The sequence below is a fragment of the Hirsutella rhossiliensis genome (genome assembly GCF_020360975.1).
Source record: "Hirsutella rhossiliensis strain HR02 chromosome Unknown scaffold00004, whole genome shotgun sequence".
Classification (NCBI taxonomy): domain Eukaryota; kingdom Fungi; phylum Ascomycota; class Sordariomycetes; order Hypocreales; family Ophiocordycipitaceae; genus Hirsutella; species Hirsutella rhossiliensis.
The window spans coordinates 6,323,540-6,338,466 of record NW_025408670.1 but is presented as its reverse complement, the minus strand read 5'-3'; the positions used below and the strand labels follow the sequence as shown (position 1 = coordinate 6,338,466).

At 60.1% G+C, this 14,927-nt stretch overlaps 4 protein-coding genes across 4 annotated transcripts; all 4 read right to left on the bottom strand.

Annotated features, from left to right (window-relative positions):
* Nucleotides 1–695: 695 nt before the first annotated feature.
* HRG_05071 (uncharacterized protein) lies at nucleotides 696–3,578 on the bottom strand (the record flags this gene model as incomplete). Its single annotated transcript, XM_044863542.1, has 5 exons — nucleotides 696–826; nucleotides 893–1,608; nucleotides 1,663–1,719; nucleotides 1,765–3,270; nucleotides 3,361–3,578. The coding sequence occupies 5 exons, from the start codon at nucleotides 3,576–3,578 to the stop codon at nucleotides 696–698; spliced, it is 2,628 nt and encodes an 875-aa protein (XP_044722156.1).
* Nucleotides 3,579–4,756: 1,178 nt separating this feature from the next.
* Nucleotides 4,757–6,097, bottom strand: HRG_05070 (eukaryotic aspartyl protease domain-containing protein; the record flags this gene model as incomplete). The annotated part of the gene is made up of 3 exons (XM_044863541.1): nucleotides 4,757–5,694; nucleotides 5,748–5,931; nucleotides 5,999–6,097. The coding sequence occupies 3 exons, from the start codon at nucleotides 6,095–6,097 to the stop codon at nucleotides 4,757–4,759; spliced, it is 1,221 nt and encodes a 406-aa protein (XP_044722155.1).
* A 2,016-nt stretch (nucleotides 6,098–8,113) lies between these two features.
* Nucleotides 8,114–9,829, bottom strand: HRG_05069 (uncharacterized protein; the record flags this gene model as incomplete). Its single annotated transcript, XM_044863540.1, has 1 exon — nucleotides 8,114–9,829. The coding sequence occupies one exon, from the start codon at nucleotides 9,827–9,829 to the stop codon at nucleotides 8,114–8,116; it is 1,716 nt and encodes a 571-aa protein (XP_044722154.1).
* Nucleotides 9,830–11,492: 1,663 nt separating this feature from the next.
* On the bottom strand, nucleotides 11,493–12,498 carry HRG_05068 (linker histone h1 and h5 family domain-containing protein; the record flags this gene model as incomplete). Its single annotated transcript, XM_044863539.1, has 5 exons — nucleotides 11,493–11,603; nucleotides 11,696–12,074; nucleotides 12,152–12,174; nucleotides 12,349–12,375; nucleotides 12,430–12,498. 5 exons carry the CDS (start codon nucleotides 12,496–12,498, stop codon nucleotides 11,493–11,495), a joined length of 609 nt encoding a protein of 202 aa, XP_044722153.1.
* Between the last annotated feature and the right edge of the window lie 2,429 nt (nucleotides 12,499–14,927).

The following is a 14,927-nucleotide window of genomic DNA, read 5'->3' as shown; positions in this document are numbered from 1 at the left end:
CTGAGTGAGATCTTGCTCTTCTCCTCATCACGGTACACGAGGCGAAATCCTCCGTATCAAACCCCCGAGAGCCATCTGCTCCGGCTCACAATGACAACCGAGTGACACCCCGACGCCAAGAAAGACACCAGCACGAGGCCCCAACCGCGCCTTTGTCCAACCATAACTTGATACCACATTCAACAAGCCCCGGCCCTTCTTCACGGGCTCTAACTCGGCCGCCAAGCCCGCCCGTCCGTGCCGCAACGCCTTCGCCGTAAATTACACGCCCTGTCGGGTGGTGCGTCTCGACCAAAGAGTCCGTGTTCGCCCCCTGAATAAGACTTCCCTCCTTGGCCAACAGTATGCTGCCTGTCGCTCCCCGAATTTTGCCCTCTGTCCATTTTTCTCTTCTCTGCCACCCCTGCAAGCAAGCTGCCCCGCCCAACGCAGGCGAACAACATCCGAGACAGCCCTCTCCATCAGTTGCCTCCCCTCTGCGACAGTTCAGCCCCCTGGAGGACCAACCAACAGCATGGCCGTCGGGCATCTATGCTGTGGCTGACTCTTCTCCTCGCATCGCATCACCGTGGTGAGAAAGCAATCGGCCCATAGACAGCCAGCTTCGCGGTTCTGAATAGGTTCTTCACTGTAAAGTAACAGGCGTTAGGAGCTCATGCGCGCTCTACAACTTGCCAAGTCGGCAGGTTCTTGCATCACGCATCAGACTTTCGTTGCTGCTGTTGCTGCCCTGCTCCGGGGATAACGGGGACGGGAACTGGAGTCACCTTTTGCGGCGGCACAAACGCTGCCCCTGGCGTCCCATTCGACCCCTGCCGCTGGCCGACTGGTGTCGATGGCTTCTGCTGATCCATCACGCTTACACGCGCGGCTGCCAGTCTGTTGCCTTCACCCCCTGGGGTGCCATAGCCCATGCCGGGAGAGGCTCCTGGCTGGGCAATCTTATCCGCAAACATGGCGGTGCGTTCTTGAGCCGCCACGCGGGCCTTGGCCTGGTCAAGTATCCGCTGCTGCTGGGCTTCGGGGATCACGGTGTGATATCCCGTCAGGCCCGGGTTCTGGTTCGATCCAGGCTGGCCCGCGGCACTGCCCGGGTACCTGTTCATCGGCGCATTCCCTTGGCTGGGGAATCGCTGATTCTGCTGCAAGTTAGGCGAGGGGCTGTACGGTGGTCTCTGGGGGACTTGGGGAGACATGGTCCTAGGTGGCGCGCCCGAGCCGTTGGTGTAGGCTGCCCCATAGTTGGGTTGACCAGGGGTTCCTTGCTGTTGCGGATAGCCTTGAGGGAAAGCATAGCGCGCGTTTGGGTTGCCCTGTTGGGGCTGGATCGGTTGCTGAGGCGGAAGCTGATGCTGGGGCGGCGCCGGCGCCGGCTGCTGCTGCAGAGGCTGCTGTTGCGGCTGCAGAGGCATTTGCGCGTAGCCTGGCCGCTGTTGACCTGCATACAGGGGCATGTTTTGATGTCCGTAGGGCGTCTGCGCCTTGGCCAGCTGGGTGGCGTACTGGTTCGGGTAGCCGTTGGGACGGGTGTACTGGTTCGGCTGCGGGGGCCGAGCTTGATGGGCAGAGGGGGGTATGTTCCGCGGCTGTTGATAGTTGGGCGCAGGGCTTGGCCGGTAGTACTGCTGCGGGTGCGAGGGAGGCCGCGTCGGCGTTGCGTACTGGTTCGGCGCCTGGTACTTGGTCCCGTAAGGCGTCGAGATGCTTGGGGTGCGCTGACTGCCAGGACGACCAGCGACATGTGCGGCCTGTTGCTGAGCCTGCTGAGCTTGCTGAGCCTGCTGAGCCTGCTGCTGGGCTCGCAACCGGGCTTGAAGACCGACATCGTCTTCTTCCATGACGCCCCGGTACTGGTCGGTCTGGACCTGGACCCTGGTGCTGATCAAGAGATCGTCCAGCTGGTCGCCGTTCAGCTTGGCCACCGCATACGGCGGCAGCGTCTTGATGATGAGCGCCAACTGCGCCTTGAGCATTTGGTAGGTCGCATGCTCTTCTTCGGACGGCTGGGGACCAGCGGTAGCGAGCATGTCTCCCGTCACCGGGTCGCTCGACTGGCGGTTTTGAGAGTTGGGAAGCGTGAGATTTCGGATGCGCTGGTACGAGGCGAGCGTCTCGATCATGTCGCTCACTTCGTCGAGGATTTCATCGGCCTCCTTCTCGCCTTCGTCCCGTCCGCTGCCCATGACGTCTTCGAGGGTGGGATCGACGACAGATTCATCCCAGTTGTCGATGGCCTCTTGGACGGCCGCCTCATCCAGTTCAGCCAGTTTTGTACTTTGCGCGTCGGCATCGTCGACGTCGCCGTAGCATTCAATCTCAATCAACCGTTGGAAGCTGCGCTGGCCAGACTTTTGCCACCACATTCGCCCGGCGACGCTGGACGGAACCACGGCAGCAGCGTCGTCCTTACACGGTGCAAAGCTGGAAAAGGCGCCTCGGAACAGGGCCTCCATCTCCGTCATCTCCAGCTCCGACGCAGACGGCTTCTTGCCCGCCAGGCTCTGGGCCCGTTCACGCTGCTTCGTTTTTGTTTGGGACGATGGAGTCGCATTACTGTAGTCGAGATAGTGGCCGGCCGTGAGCTTCGTGGTGTAGTAGCAGTTGGTCCGGTACTTGGAAGTGTCGGTGAGTTCCGGATGATAAAAGTCCAAAATGTTGCCCTTGGCCTGGGTCTTGGGCTGCTTCGGGGGCTGTAGCGGCGGCAGCGACCGAGGCGGCGCAAACAGCTCGCCGAGAGTTTGCGTCATCTCCCGAGGCGTCGAGGGCGCGACTCGGGAGATGGAAACGCCCGGAGGCAGGGTGAGCTTGAAAAGGTCGGTGCCGCGGGCAAGGGGAAGGCTCGAAAACAGACGCCTCTCCTGTGGCGCGTAGCCAACGACGGAGAGCACCGTCTCGCCGGCGTCCGAGGCAGCTTCAGCGGCCGCGTCGCCCGATGAATGCGCGGCTGCCACGTTGGGGTATGCCTTTTCACGATTAAGAATCTGCATGGCCTTGTTCTTGAAGTCACGTATCCGAAGCGCCGCCTTGGCGGTCATCGTCTTGTCGGCGTCCTCGGATGGCTTGGAGTCCAAGTCGGACAGCGCGGCCTTGACGGCGGAGAGGACATCATTGGCCATGTCCTCCATGTCTGCGTACTCGCCGGCCACCACCTTGTCCGAGACGCTGGAACGCGAAGGCGGCTCCGACGACTTTTGCCGTTTCGCATCGGGCTCAAGATCGGGCGACGCTTCGGACAGCGGGCGTTTGAGGATGGAGTGTTCGACATCGAGGCTTGACGGGGACGGTTAGCTGGCTCGGTCGAGGGAGGGCCGCAGCATGATGGCGGAGGGCAAGGCAAAGGAAGGAAGAGACGCGGGCTACCTTGTCAAAACGTCAAAATACGACTTGATCAAGTCCCTTTGGTTGCCTGCAGGCCACCGGCGGGGTGCAGTGGGCTTCTGCTCGACCTGATGCTTGGCCTCGGCGGGCGGCTCGTCTCCGGAGTCACGTTTCCGCTTGCTGGGGACGGCGAGCTGGTCGTTGGAGTCGCTGTCCGGGGTCATGGCGCCATTTGGCTCGGGGGCGGTTGCGTGCGCCATTTTTTCAATCTCGGGGCGCGAGTCGGGCGGACTTGTCGTGGTGATGATGGTGGCCGCGCCGTGTCGCGATACGCGGTGGATTGGCAGATTGGTGCGACTCCCAACCTAAGCCCGTTTGTCGAGGCCGCGCCGACACAACGGCTGCATCCAGCGTTTGCCGTGCAATCGAGGGCAGCGCCTGAGTACAAGGCAGCCAGGCGTCCTCGGGCAAGAGGGGACCGTTTTTTTGTCGTCTCACGGGCTGCGCAGAGGCGTAATGCAACCGGATGGGCGGCCAGAGGGAAGAAAACGGATGTTGTCCTAGATCGCCGAGCAGGAAGGTACTCGTCCTCCAGCGGCACCAACGCTAAGGCTTGTCGAGGAAAAGTCTAAAATTGGCAGCACGTGATTTGTCGATGCCCTCTCGCCGCTCCCACCACCGCCTCTCCCACTGCCATGACGGCCTCATTTTACTGCCTTTGATTGCCCCCTGCACCTCCCATTTTCGCACTCGGCCTTTCCGCTGCACGATGCCGTGAAACCTGCCTACCTTACCTAAGGCATCCGCCTACCGCACGCCTGTCTGCCTAGCAGCACACGCCTATCTGCCTAGCAGAAGCCTATCTGCCTCTACGGCCAGTGCCTGAATTCACTGCTGACTCACCCCCCTCCCGCACCACGTAGGGAGACAATGGGAATGGCTGTTGACTGGCGCCTGCTCGCTCAAACAAAACACTGGAAATTCGGATGAAACATTTACAGGCCCATAAGACCCGTCGACTTCACTCGCCCCTCAGAGAAGTGGCTGTCCTTAAGCAACATCATAGCATCACCGACGTCCATCACCAGTGCTGTTCGTCTTGCCCGCTCGCCATGTGTGATTCTTGTTTACACAGCATCAAGCTGCCTGGTGCTACAAGTTGCGTCCCAATTCAAGCAGACAAACAGTCCCATTCCGTTGTCGAACCAAACCCCATTCTTGGGCAAAAGGGTTGCTCCAATTACCTATCCAGACTTCAATGTCCTCGTCACGGCAGCGAGCCAGTGCCTCAAGGCCACGGTACACACCAACATGTATGGCTTGCATCCAGTATGTGTTCTGCGTGCATTACAAAGAAGACACGGTCTCACCTGTTCAAAAAGTGCGTGCTGCTACGCCCTGAATGGTACACCATAACCTCGTCCCTGCCCGTCCCTCACTAACTGGCCAAAGCCAAGCCGACAGCGCCCCTTTCGAGGTCGTACACAGAGTAGTACTTTCGGAGAAAGGCATCGCCCAGGATGGCCAACGGGCCGACGGGTTCGGGAAAGTCCATGCCCTGGAATGTGGAGATGCAGGACCCGGAGACTTCGAGGATGTAATGCGAGGCGGGCAGGCTGTAGTTGGCACCGCCGAGCGCAAAGGTGATGTCGGGCAGCTTGTCGCGCTTGGCACAGTCAATCGTGTACTGTCCGTTCCAGCCCTTCTTGGCCCCCATTTGCGCGTTCAGCATCTCGGCAATGGAGCTGGGGAGCATGTTGAGCGAAGTGCCAGTGTCCAGGATGACGCCCGTATTATCAAGCTCGGCCACGTCATGGCCATATGCAATAGACTTGAAATCGACCTCCCAGTACGCCTTGCGACGGAGGGGAATGTACTCGATATCGCCCTTGTAGTGATCCTTGTCAACTCCGCCAAAGACGGCCTCGCTGCCTTTCTCGTCGTTGTTTGAGAGATAGAATGCGAAGACGGCCTTGTCCAGAAGCTTCTGCTTGATCATGTTGTAGAAGGGAGGGACGATTTTGTTGACGGAAATGGTGTCGAAGCCGAGACCAAGAATGCCATCAAATCGACCGAAGGCGAAGGCGAGGCCAGGCTCACTGGTGGCCTCGGCAAAGTCCTGGTTTTTTATCTTCAGGTTGCCGATGGACATGACATCGTTGGAAACGAAGCCAGACAGGCTTCCAGACCCGTAGCGGATCTCAAAGCTAGACCCGTTCTTCTTGAATGTTGACGACGACGATGAGTCGTATTTCGAGTGGAGGAAGCAGGCAATGCTGCTGCACTGGGTTGAGGGCACCCAAAGATTGGAGCTTCCCGTGTCCAGCACGACCTTGAAAGTCTGTGGCGGCGTGCCAACAGTGATCTCGGAGAAGTCTAGGCATCGTCAGCGCACGCAGCCTGCGGGGATAACGGACTGGGAGCCTTACACTGAGCATTCATGAAGTTGGTAACGGGGACGGGGTGATCGCCTTGCACCACAGGAGGCGCAGAGTTGAACATGGCGTCGGCATGGGTCTTGGGGCGCGAGCCCAGGAACTTTTGGGCTTCGGATCGAGCGCCCAGATACTTGTTGCGGAGGTGCTCGGCGTGATCCATCAAGGAGGCGCCAGCCTGTAGAGGGTTGCGTCAGCATCCGCCGCTATGCAGTCGGCTTCTTTCAGCGAGCGGGGGGGCATACCAGCTGCTCCTCCAGGTGAACCTTTTGCAGCTTCATCTTGTGGATGCCGGCCTGGGCAGACCCCGCCAGGGCGGCCGCGACGACGAGGGCGCTCTTCATGATGGCGACACCTCGGGGAAGTGAGCTGAGAGTCTAGAGAGTAGGCTGTGGTACGATGGCCGCAGGCGACGACGGCTAGAAAAGGCGAGACGGATGGTGCTGATGGCCTTCGGGCGATGCGAGAGGCCAAGGAAGACGCGAACGATAAATACCGACGATATCAGAGAGTGGAAGCAAGGAAAGTATGGGTGGGTATTGGGGAGGAGGGAGAGGGGAGGGAGGAGAAGGAAGGACAGGAGGCAAGAGCTTAGGCCCTGGAGCTGCGTGGAGGGATGGCTGCCATGTTTTGGCCGACAAAGCGCCCCAGCGCCGGTGGCGTGCTGGCGTGCTGGCGTTCATGTTCGGCCGCCGAGGTATGTACCTCTCCTCGTACAGACTTCGTACAGCGCTCAATGACGAAACTGCCTCCTGCCGGGGAACATCGGCGGTTGGACGGGGGGAGCTCTAGCAGGAAACTCCTGGGGTACCTAAGGGACTGTACCTTAACGTGATGTAAGGTACGAAGTACCAAAGTACCCCCCGTGCTGCGGGCCGGACGTGCTGGGTGGATCACGGTGCTCGCGGCTGAGGCGGATACTTGAATTTCAGGTACCCTCTAAGGCAGGCCTGGAAGTAGAGTATGTACTTAGAGGTAACGTCGGGGGCGGAAGCTTGCCCTGTCGCCCCTAGCCGAGAGCGGAGCAGGCGCCAAAGATTGTGCACGAGGCTGCTAAAGCCCCAAAGAGGAAGGAGGAGCAAGTACAGTACGAAGTACAAGCTAGACGGAACCTCCGGCTGCTGAAACCGGACATAGGCCATACTCGAGCGCAGGTTGTGAGGTTAGGCGTCAAGTACATACTGTACATGCAGCTACAGAGTACAGCAGAGGACATCCCGAGCCATGAGCCCTGCTCTAATGGACGGATGTCGCCGCCTCACGCGCTGTTCTGCCTGCTCACGCCAGCGTTGGCGCTCGCGGGGCGCTGAATGCGAATCGGCTAATAACCCCAGATGATCCTCCGTGTACGGCCACGCGCTCCATTGGGAACTCGCCCACAAAGTATACTGTACGTTTCCGCACCGTATGTGAGCGTCATTGTCATCTGCATCTTATTGTTCTGGGGCCTCTGGTTCCCTTAGCCTTAGCCCAATCGCAGGCTTGCCTGTCAGCTGTCTCGTAGCTTCTGACCCCAGGAGTGACACAACCGGATCTCGCCGACGAGGCAGATGGGAGCCTTTCTCTGCCACGGAAGAACGACGATCCCACGGATCGCAACTATTGGCCGGCGTGCAATGTCACGGTATGTACATTCACCCGCGTTGCTGCCGACCATGGATCGCCTGGTGGCATTACAGTATGTGCAGGGCAAGCAACATGGTACGTATTTGTTTTGACTCAAAACCCGTCTCACTCTCCAACGCTGCGGGCGCCACATCATCGGATTACTGTTTCGGGGCGCGTTGGATGCGGTGCGAGCTCTGTGCATCCAAGACGAACAGTTGTGCCGGCAACGACTCCAGCTGGCTCCATGGCATCGGCGGCTCAGAACTACCGGTCAAGCAAGAGGCGCATGCAGGATGAACAAGACATTTTACTTGAGCCTCTTTATCCAAAGAACCGTCAACGCGCAGAGCTACCCTATGCAAACGGAGAGCCGAAAAAAGGCGCGCAACGCGTCATCCACCCACCCACGCAAGGATCCCTTGACCAACCTGGCGGGTCTCAGCCGGCGAACAAACCCAGTTACACGATAGCACACCTTCACCACCAGCTAGCTAGCCTGCCCACAGGCCTCGCCTGATCCAGCTCGAGTGTTGGCCTGCGCCGCACTCTGTAGACTCTGCTCCATCTAGAATCGTCATCCGCCCTCCATATAAGGCTGCTAAGAAGCACTCACCCGGGCCCAGGCCCCTCTCCTCTACAGGGTACGAATACTTCGTAGCAAATCCCATATCCTCAGTGGAAACGGGGCCGTGAGTGCCTTGTCTCCTGGAGACGTGGTTGTACGTGAAAATCGCCAAGAATCGCGGTCTCCATCAACCAATCTGACCTCGCAGAGCATCCACCTCCCTCTGCAGGGCGTCCAGATCCGCCAGTATATCGTCACCCTTCCCAGGATCCGGAGCCTGCTCTTCCCCCAAAGTCGCCGTCCCGCCAGAGCTCGACACAAGTAGCCTCTGCCCCGAGTGCGCCGATGCCGCCTCTCCGCTAGTTCGCCGCGGCAGGGCATCTAGGCTGCCGGAGCTGCTGCCCCGCTGTCTCGGCGGCGGAGGTGGTGGCCGGGCAGGCCCGTCTCGGGCCCTGCTTTCCACCGAGACGCGTCGGCTGAGGCCCTCGACACTGATGACGCTCGCGGGACGCTTGACGGAGGGCTTACGCGTCGGCGGGCGGGGTGGTGGCGACACGAGTTTCGAGCCTGCGGGGTGCGCTTCGTCATGTGCGGTAGCGGCCGAGGCATCGAGGGGGGCGGAATGGTCCGAATCGGACTGAGGCGTGGGCGACGGTGGGACTGAGGTGACTTGCGATGATGTCGGCGTTATCTGCCGCGACGCTGCGTGCGGTCTTCGTGGCGGCGGAGGAGTTGGAGCATGGCCTGCGTGTCGGGGCTCGTCGGATCGAGTGGGCGTCTCGTCGCCAGACGTACCAACAGGCACCTCGTCGCCGCGCCGCCTCGAGGGAGTCGATTCAGCAGCAGGCAGATGCCCCCTGCTCTCTCCCCGAGCGTGGCCCCTTCGTGGCGGAGGCGCCGGGGCCGACTTCTTGCCGCCGCTGGGCTGCGTTGCGGAATCGCGCTGTGGCTCTGCCGCTCCAGCATCCGGCTCCCGCCCCGGCGGCTGCTCCGGAACCCTGCCTGCTGATTCGCGGTCGAATGGAGAATCGGCTCCGTCGTCTACACTTGTGCGCACGGGTGAAGGGGGGAGGGGCTTGTTGACATCGGTGGGCAGGCCAATACCCAGCGCGTCGCTGCCGTCGTCCCGTAGTGATCTGCCTCGCCGAGAACTCGGAGGCGGTGGCGGGGCTTTCTTCTCCTTGCCAGAGTGTCCATCGGGGCTGGTTGTGGATACCGGCCTGGCATGGTTGTCCGAGTTGTCGGCTGATGAGGTTTCCGAGTTTGACGACTCCTCTTCCTCCTCGCTCCCCTCTGCCGTAGTTCCCCCGGCGTGGAGGTTGTTAGCAGGCGCCGCTCTCTTTGCTGCGGAGTCGTTGCTTGCCGGGGAGTCCGTTGCCAGGAGGGGCTCTGTGTCGTTGACCTTGCCCGTGAGAAGCAGCCTCTTGAACGAATCCACGTTGAGCGACTGCCTCGCCAGGTTCCCCGCCTTGAGCGCAGCCCCCTCGCTCTTCCTCTGGTTTTCCAGATGCTCGGAGTCCTCTGGGGCCTGCAACGTCTTGCTGAAAGGGTTGGCCGGCGACGCGGCGTTCCCGGTTGGCACGACGGCCGGCGGCGCCGGAGCTGGCGCGGTCGCTGGGGTGTCGGGATCGCTCTCGTCTGTCGACCACGAGACGCCAAAGGGGTCGCGGTAGAGCGACTCAGCGTAGCCGCTGCGGCTCACGTTGGCTGGCCATTCTGGCGAGTCGGGGGAGAGGGGCGGCGGCGACAGCACGCGGACCTTCTTGACGGTCCTGGGCTTGTCGAGGATGGCGCCATCGCCGCCGAGGGGCGAGTCGCTGCGGAGGCTCGACTTGACGGGCGACTGCACGCGGGTCGTGTCAATGGCCTCGAGCGCCTTTTTCCGGAACGGGTTCGACGACATGGTGACGGTTCGTTCAGAGGTCGGGTCGGCAGCGGCGGGTGGTCTTACGCAGGCTTGCGCAAGCACACACGTCGTCGTCGCAACAGCAAGCAGACAAACAATCGCGGACCCTGGACTTGGTGGAGGGGGGCGGCCCTGTGTTTGTTTCTGGGGTCGGATCGAACCGGATCGGACGAGTAGAGAGGACAGCCAGCAAAGGCTGGTAGGGCGCCGAGGCAGAGCTGTCTTAGCTCGAGGACGGGAGTCACGGAACGCGGAGTTGATGACGCAGGGCCGTCATTTTCGGCCTGCAGCCAGGCTGTGCCTCTTGGGCGGAGGCGTAAGAGGGTGCACTTGGTACCAGACGGGCCGTCACAGTCTCGTCGACGACAATCCGTCACATGGGAAATCGTCTCCTGGGAATCCTCGGGACTTCGGACCTTGGGGAGGCCATCTCGGAGGGCTGTCAGCCATGACTGTTGGCGTGGAGGCACGTTAGCTGCTAGTGGGGGCTGATTCGTTTCCATTAACAGGGTACTGAGCCCCAGGCGACGCTTCTCTGCCGATAGGCATGTATCTTGCTAACTGAGGCTGCCACGCCGCCGCGTTTGCGGATGCGCAGTGAGGGGCTATTGAGAGGCTAGCAACCGTTCGGCGTGCCTGAGATAAGAGACGGCTTCTCTCGAGATAGTGCCATGTGAGAACTTGAAGTCAGGCATGAGACTGCCTGTTCCGTCACGGTTCCTCGCACTCATGAACATGGTGTTTGGCACTCTGGCGCTCTGGCACTGTATCTTTACCTCGCTGATCTAGCGATGAGGACATGATTTTTCACGGTACATTCAACCGTCATTACCCCTTGCTACCCTATACTTGAGGGCATATTGTTTATCATGCGATGAGCTGCGAAAAGATGGCGAGAAAGGGAACAGGAATGATATTGCTATGCTGTTTTCGACCACGATCGACGGTGCAGTACATCTACACCGTCGTCATCTCGCCATCAGTCACTTTTGAATGACCATTCCACTCACCCGTCAGCCCACTTGACAGTCCCAGCGCTGGCATGTCCCCGACGGATAAAGACACGAGCTTAATTATCGGCGAAGTAAACAAGGCGGGCTTCCAGGCGCGTCGCAACACTCAAACAGCTCTTGCGCAAACAAGCTCACGGGCGCTCCGAGATGGAACAGCAGGCACAGGCAAGCCAATCTTCATAGCATATCATTCCTCACCCCCCGGATCCCAAGTGGTATAATTACAATTCGTGCCAGCACTGTACAAGTGCCTTTCCGCGGCCAAGTCTCGTGAGACGTGCGCCCTCTCCGGCTCCAAGTCGCGCGTACGTCCCCAGTTCTGCGACGTGAAACTCGCCCTCCAACGTCGCGCAGACCCTCCTGCCGTGAAAAGTGGAATCAAAAAAGAAGAAAAGCTCGGCCACGGCCCTTTCAGACTCAGCCTTGTTCCCCCAACATCTGACAACCTGGCAGATGCGAAGGAAAAGGCCATCATGCCCATGCGCGCGCACAAAACAACACAAGACCCATTTCCCAGCGCTCCCGCCCAACCAATTCACAAATCCGAGTTCAGCCTGCGTCTCCTTGCCGTGCCATTCCAATCGAAACCCGGAACGCCGTAGACATCATTGAAGGGAAAGGAAAAAAAAAGAACGTAGCAAAGTGGCCTATGCCTTGGCGGAAGCAGGAGTGGCAGCCGCCTTCTTGGGCGCAGCCCTCTTTGGTGTCGCCTTCTTTGCTACAGGCTTCTGGGCCTTGGTGACGCGTCCCGATTTCGTCTTGGTCAAGACAGTTTCAGGCTTTTCAGGCTATCGAATTAAGGGCGTTAGAAGACGCATCCCCGTGCACGAGCGACAGACAAAACAAGTACCTTGGCGACAGGGGCAGCGGCGGCAGGAGCCTTCTTGGTGGCGGGTGCCTTTTTGGGAGCAGCAGGCTTCTTGGCAGTGGTTGAAGCAGCGGCCTTGGGCTCGCTCTTGGCGGGGGCAGCCTTCTTGGGGGCAGCCTTCTTGGCGGCGGGGGCGGCGACGGGCTTCTTCGGAGGAGGAGCAGGGTCCTTCTTCACGGCGGGCTTCTTAGGTTCGGCCTTCTTCTTGGCCAGTTTGGTGCCGCCGGAGGGACCCTTGGGCTGAGCGAAAACACCCTTGTCGACGCCGTTCTTCAGGGCCTTGTTGAAGAGAGAATCGAACATGTTGTCCGACACATTGAGCTGGTTGTTGGCCTTGACGTACTTCTTCAGGGACTGGCGGCTGTACAGGGTCGTCAGCATCCTCCACGGGTAGCAGCAAGGCGCGTCCCGCTGGGCGGGGACAGTGAGGAGTCTCACCTGGAGCCATTGCGGTCCTTGAGCTGTTGGGGGCGGGCGCGTTAGCAAAGGGCGCTCTCGCATGCGATACGCGTTGGGGGGAAAAGGGCCATCCACGGGCGACCATGCGCTCCCCATGGCGCGACACGGTCGGGACCAAGCGACGGGGAGAGGCGGCACGGCCAATGCGCCGGAAGCACGGGGCGCATAAAACTCACGTTGACAATGGCGTCAATGATCATGTCCTGCGGTGTGTCAGAAGACGAGTTGCCTCGAGTAAAAGCCGGATTGCGACGAACCTGGTAACTGGCGTGGGTTGCGCCAGCCTTTGCCTTCGGGGCAGCGGCTTCGGCCTTCTTGGGAGGCATGGCTGGGGATTGAGGGGGGGGGGATTCGTGCGAGCGGGGACGGACGCGAGGTGGCAAAAAAAAAGGCAGACGAGGCTTTGATCGACAGCGGGATGGAAGGGCGACGAGAATCAAGAAGAAATCGGGCGAGGCTTTTGTGCTTGATCAAATGGGGGAGAGCAGACGAGCAGGATCGGCGGGCGCGTGGAGGGGATGGGGCTTGTTTATATATCGGGCGGGGGCAAGACCGCAATCAGTACCGCGGGAGCTCCTGGCTGCTGTTGTGCGTGCGGCCGTCCACCACGTCCACGCTTCTTTCCTTCCTTCCTCCCCCTAGTGCGAGCCGTGGAACCCACCCGCTACCGTTCCCGGCCGGGGGTAACGAGACAAGCCTTGGGTCTCGGCGCAGCTGAGCTACCGGTGCCTTGCCTAGAGGGAGAGAGAGAGAGAGAGAGACGGGGAGAGGGTTTATTCGCGAGCCACGCGGCGCCCGCTCCTGGGCCCCCCTCTCTTCCCCTGGTGCCTCGCATCTCTGCCACCACTTGCCTCCCCTCCATCCCCCCTCTCTCGGCGTCTACCTCACTCTCTCGTCACCTCTCCCCCCCCCTTTTTGTGCCTCGAGATGGTGACGCTGGCAACATGTGGGCGACGTGAATCCATACACGCGCACGTGTCTTTCGCCCTGCCTCGCCCTGCCCCTCCAACCAAAACCCCCGTTGGCTTCGACTCGCTGTGTGACCGCCAGGGACCGAGATCAAAACCTATAACATAGTCCAGGTTCCGCTCCCCGGGGCCGAGCGCAAGACAGGCTCCCCCCCCGAGCGCATGATTCGAAAGGCCGTCCTGTCCTGCCCGGGATGGACGCTCTGCGACACTGTCTGCAGCACCTTGTGCCATGACGGACGGGATGAGAAACTGACAGCTTCAGCCACATCCCAAGCCGTGCGTGAGCACCCAGAGAGGCCAAGTCCTCCCGCGTGACATGCCATCAGCCCCCCGTGTCCCCGTGTTATGGCTCGAGGTAAAAATGGGTGCCAATTCCTCCAAAATCATACCTCGAGAGGGACCAATTTTCTGATTGGCTGCAGCCCTTCAACCTCACCTCGCCGCCCCTCACACGTCTGATCTGGCATGGGTAGAGCCTCGACCGCCCACCTCCCCCGACTTTGCTTTCCTCTGCCTCTCCCTCTTTCTCTCCTTGTGCAGTCGAGGTCTCGATGAGTCATTCCGCCTGGCCCTCTAGGTTTTGCCCTAGGATGGGATGCCGCAGGAAAAGCGAAGAGTGCATTTATCAAGGTGATATCTTGCTGCCGTGCCGCTGCTGTCGCCTTGTTTTTTCCTTCGCTGCGAGACGTGTTGTGTTTTGAATGGTTTTGATATCCGAATGGGCGCCCGCCTGCCTTTCCCTGCCGCTTCAATCATCTGACGTGGACCCGAGGTGATTTGCGCCTAGCTACCGGCTGCGTTCGATTGTTTGCCGAAATCTCGAGCTTAGCCGTGCGGCTCTTGCGGTGGCGGGACGCTCCCAGGCTTCAAAGGCCAGCCGCCCCGCGCATTCCCGACACAGCCTGAAGCTATCCGCACCTCTCGCACCTGCACATTGCTGCCCCAATGAATCGCCATCGCATCACCAGAACGCGCTCGCCCTTGACTCAAAGCGTGCGTGCTGTTCGAAAATTTAAACGACTCCTTTTCTGCGCCTCAGCTGCCCGTAATACCCAGCTGCCGCGACCGAGTGCTCTGCCGGACCTGATGCGTGGCCTGAAGGTCACACTGTCGGACACTGGCCATTTCGCATGGCTCGCCACCACCGGCACTGATGCATGACTTGCACATTCAAATTCAATGAGCACGTTGTACCGCAATATGAGGTGCTGGTGTAAAATCATCCCTTGGTTGGGTACTGCGCTGAGCGATTGAATATAGTGCTTAAAGGGGACGTGGCGTCGAGTTTGCTCTCCATGTCCGCCATCCACGCCGCCTGGAATCCATAGACCAGCGGGGCCGAGTAACGGGACGGTAAAACGGTCAAGACGGAGAAAACAGGTCCAAGTTCTTTCCTCAATGTGTCCTCTGAATGCTTACATTTCGCTCTATGCCGAGCTGCGCCGTCATGTTTATGCAACATCACGCGTGGCCCGCAAAGACGCGAGAGGGATGCTCGACGCGACTCATCACGTCCGAGGGGCTCATGTACATCTCTTGCGCGGTCACCAACTGCCATAGATGTCATGTAGAAAGCAAAGCTTGGCCTTGAATAGCTTCGAGGGCTGTCCCATGGAATATTTCCCAAGTTTGAGCCACTCTTAGAGGCGCTTGGCTGAAGAGGGCACCACCGCCTCCATGGTCGGCTTTCCGAGCACCGTGTCGCCACGTCCCCCTGGAAGCATGGCTACAAAGCACAAGCCCTCGGCCTGTCCGCTTTTGAGCGGTTCTCAGCATGGGCAGGC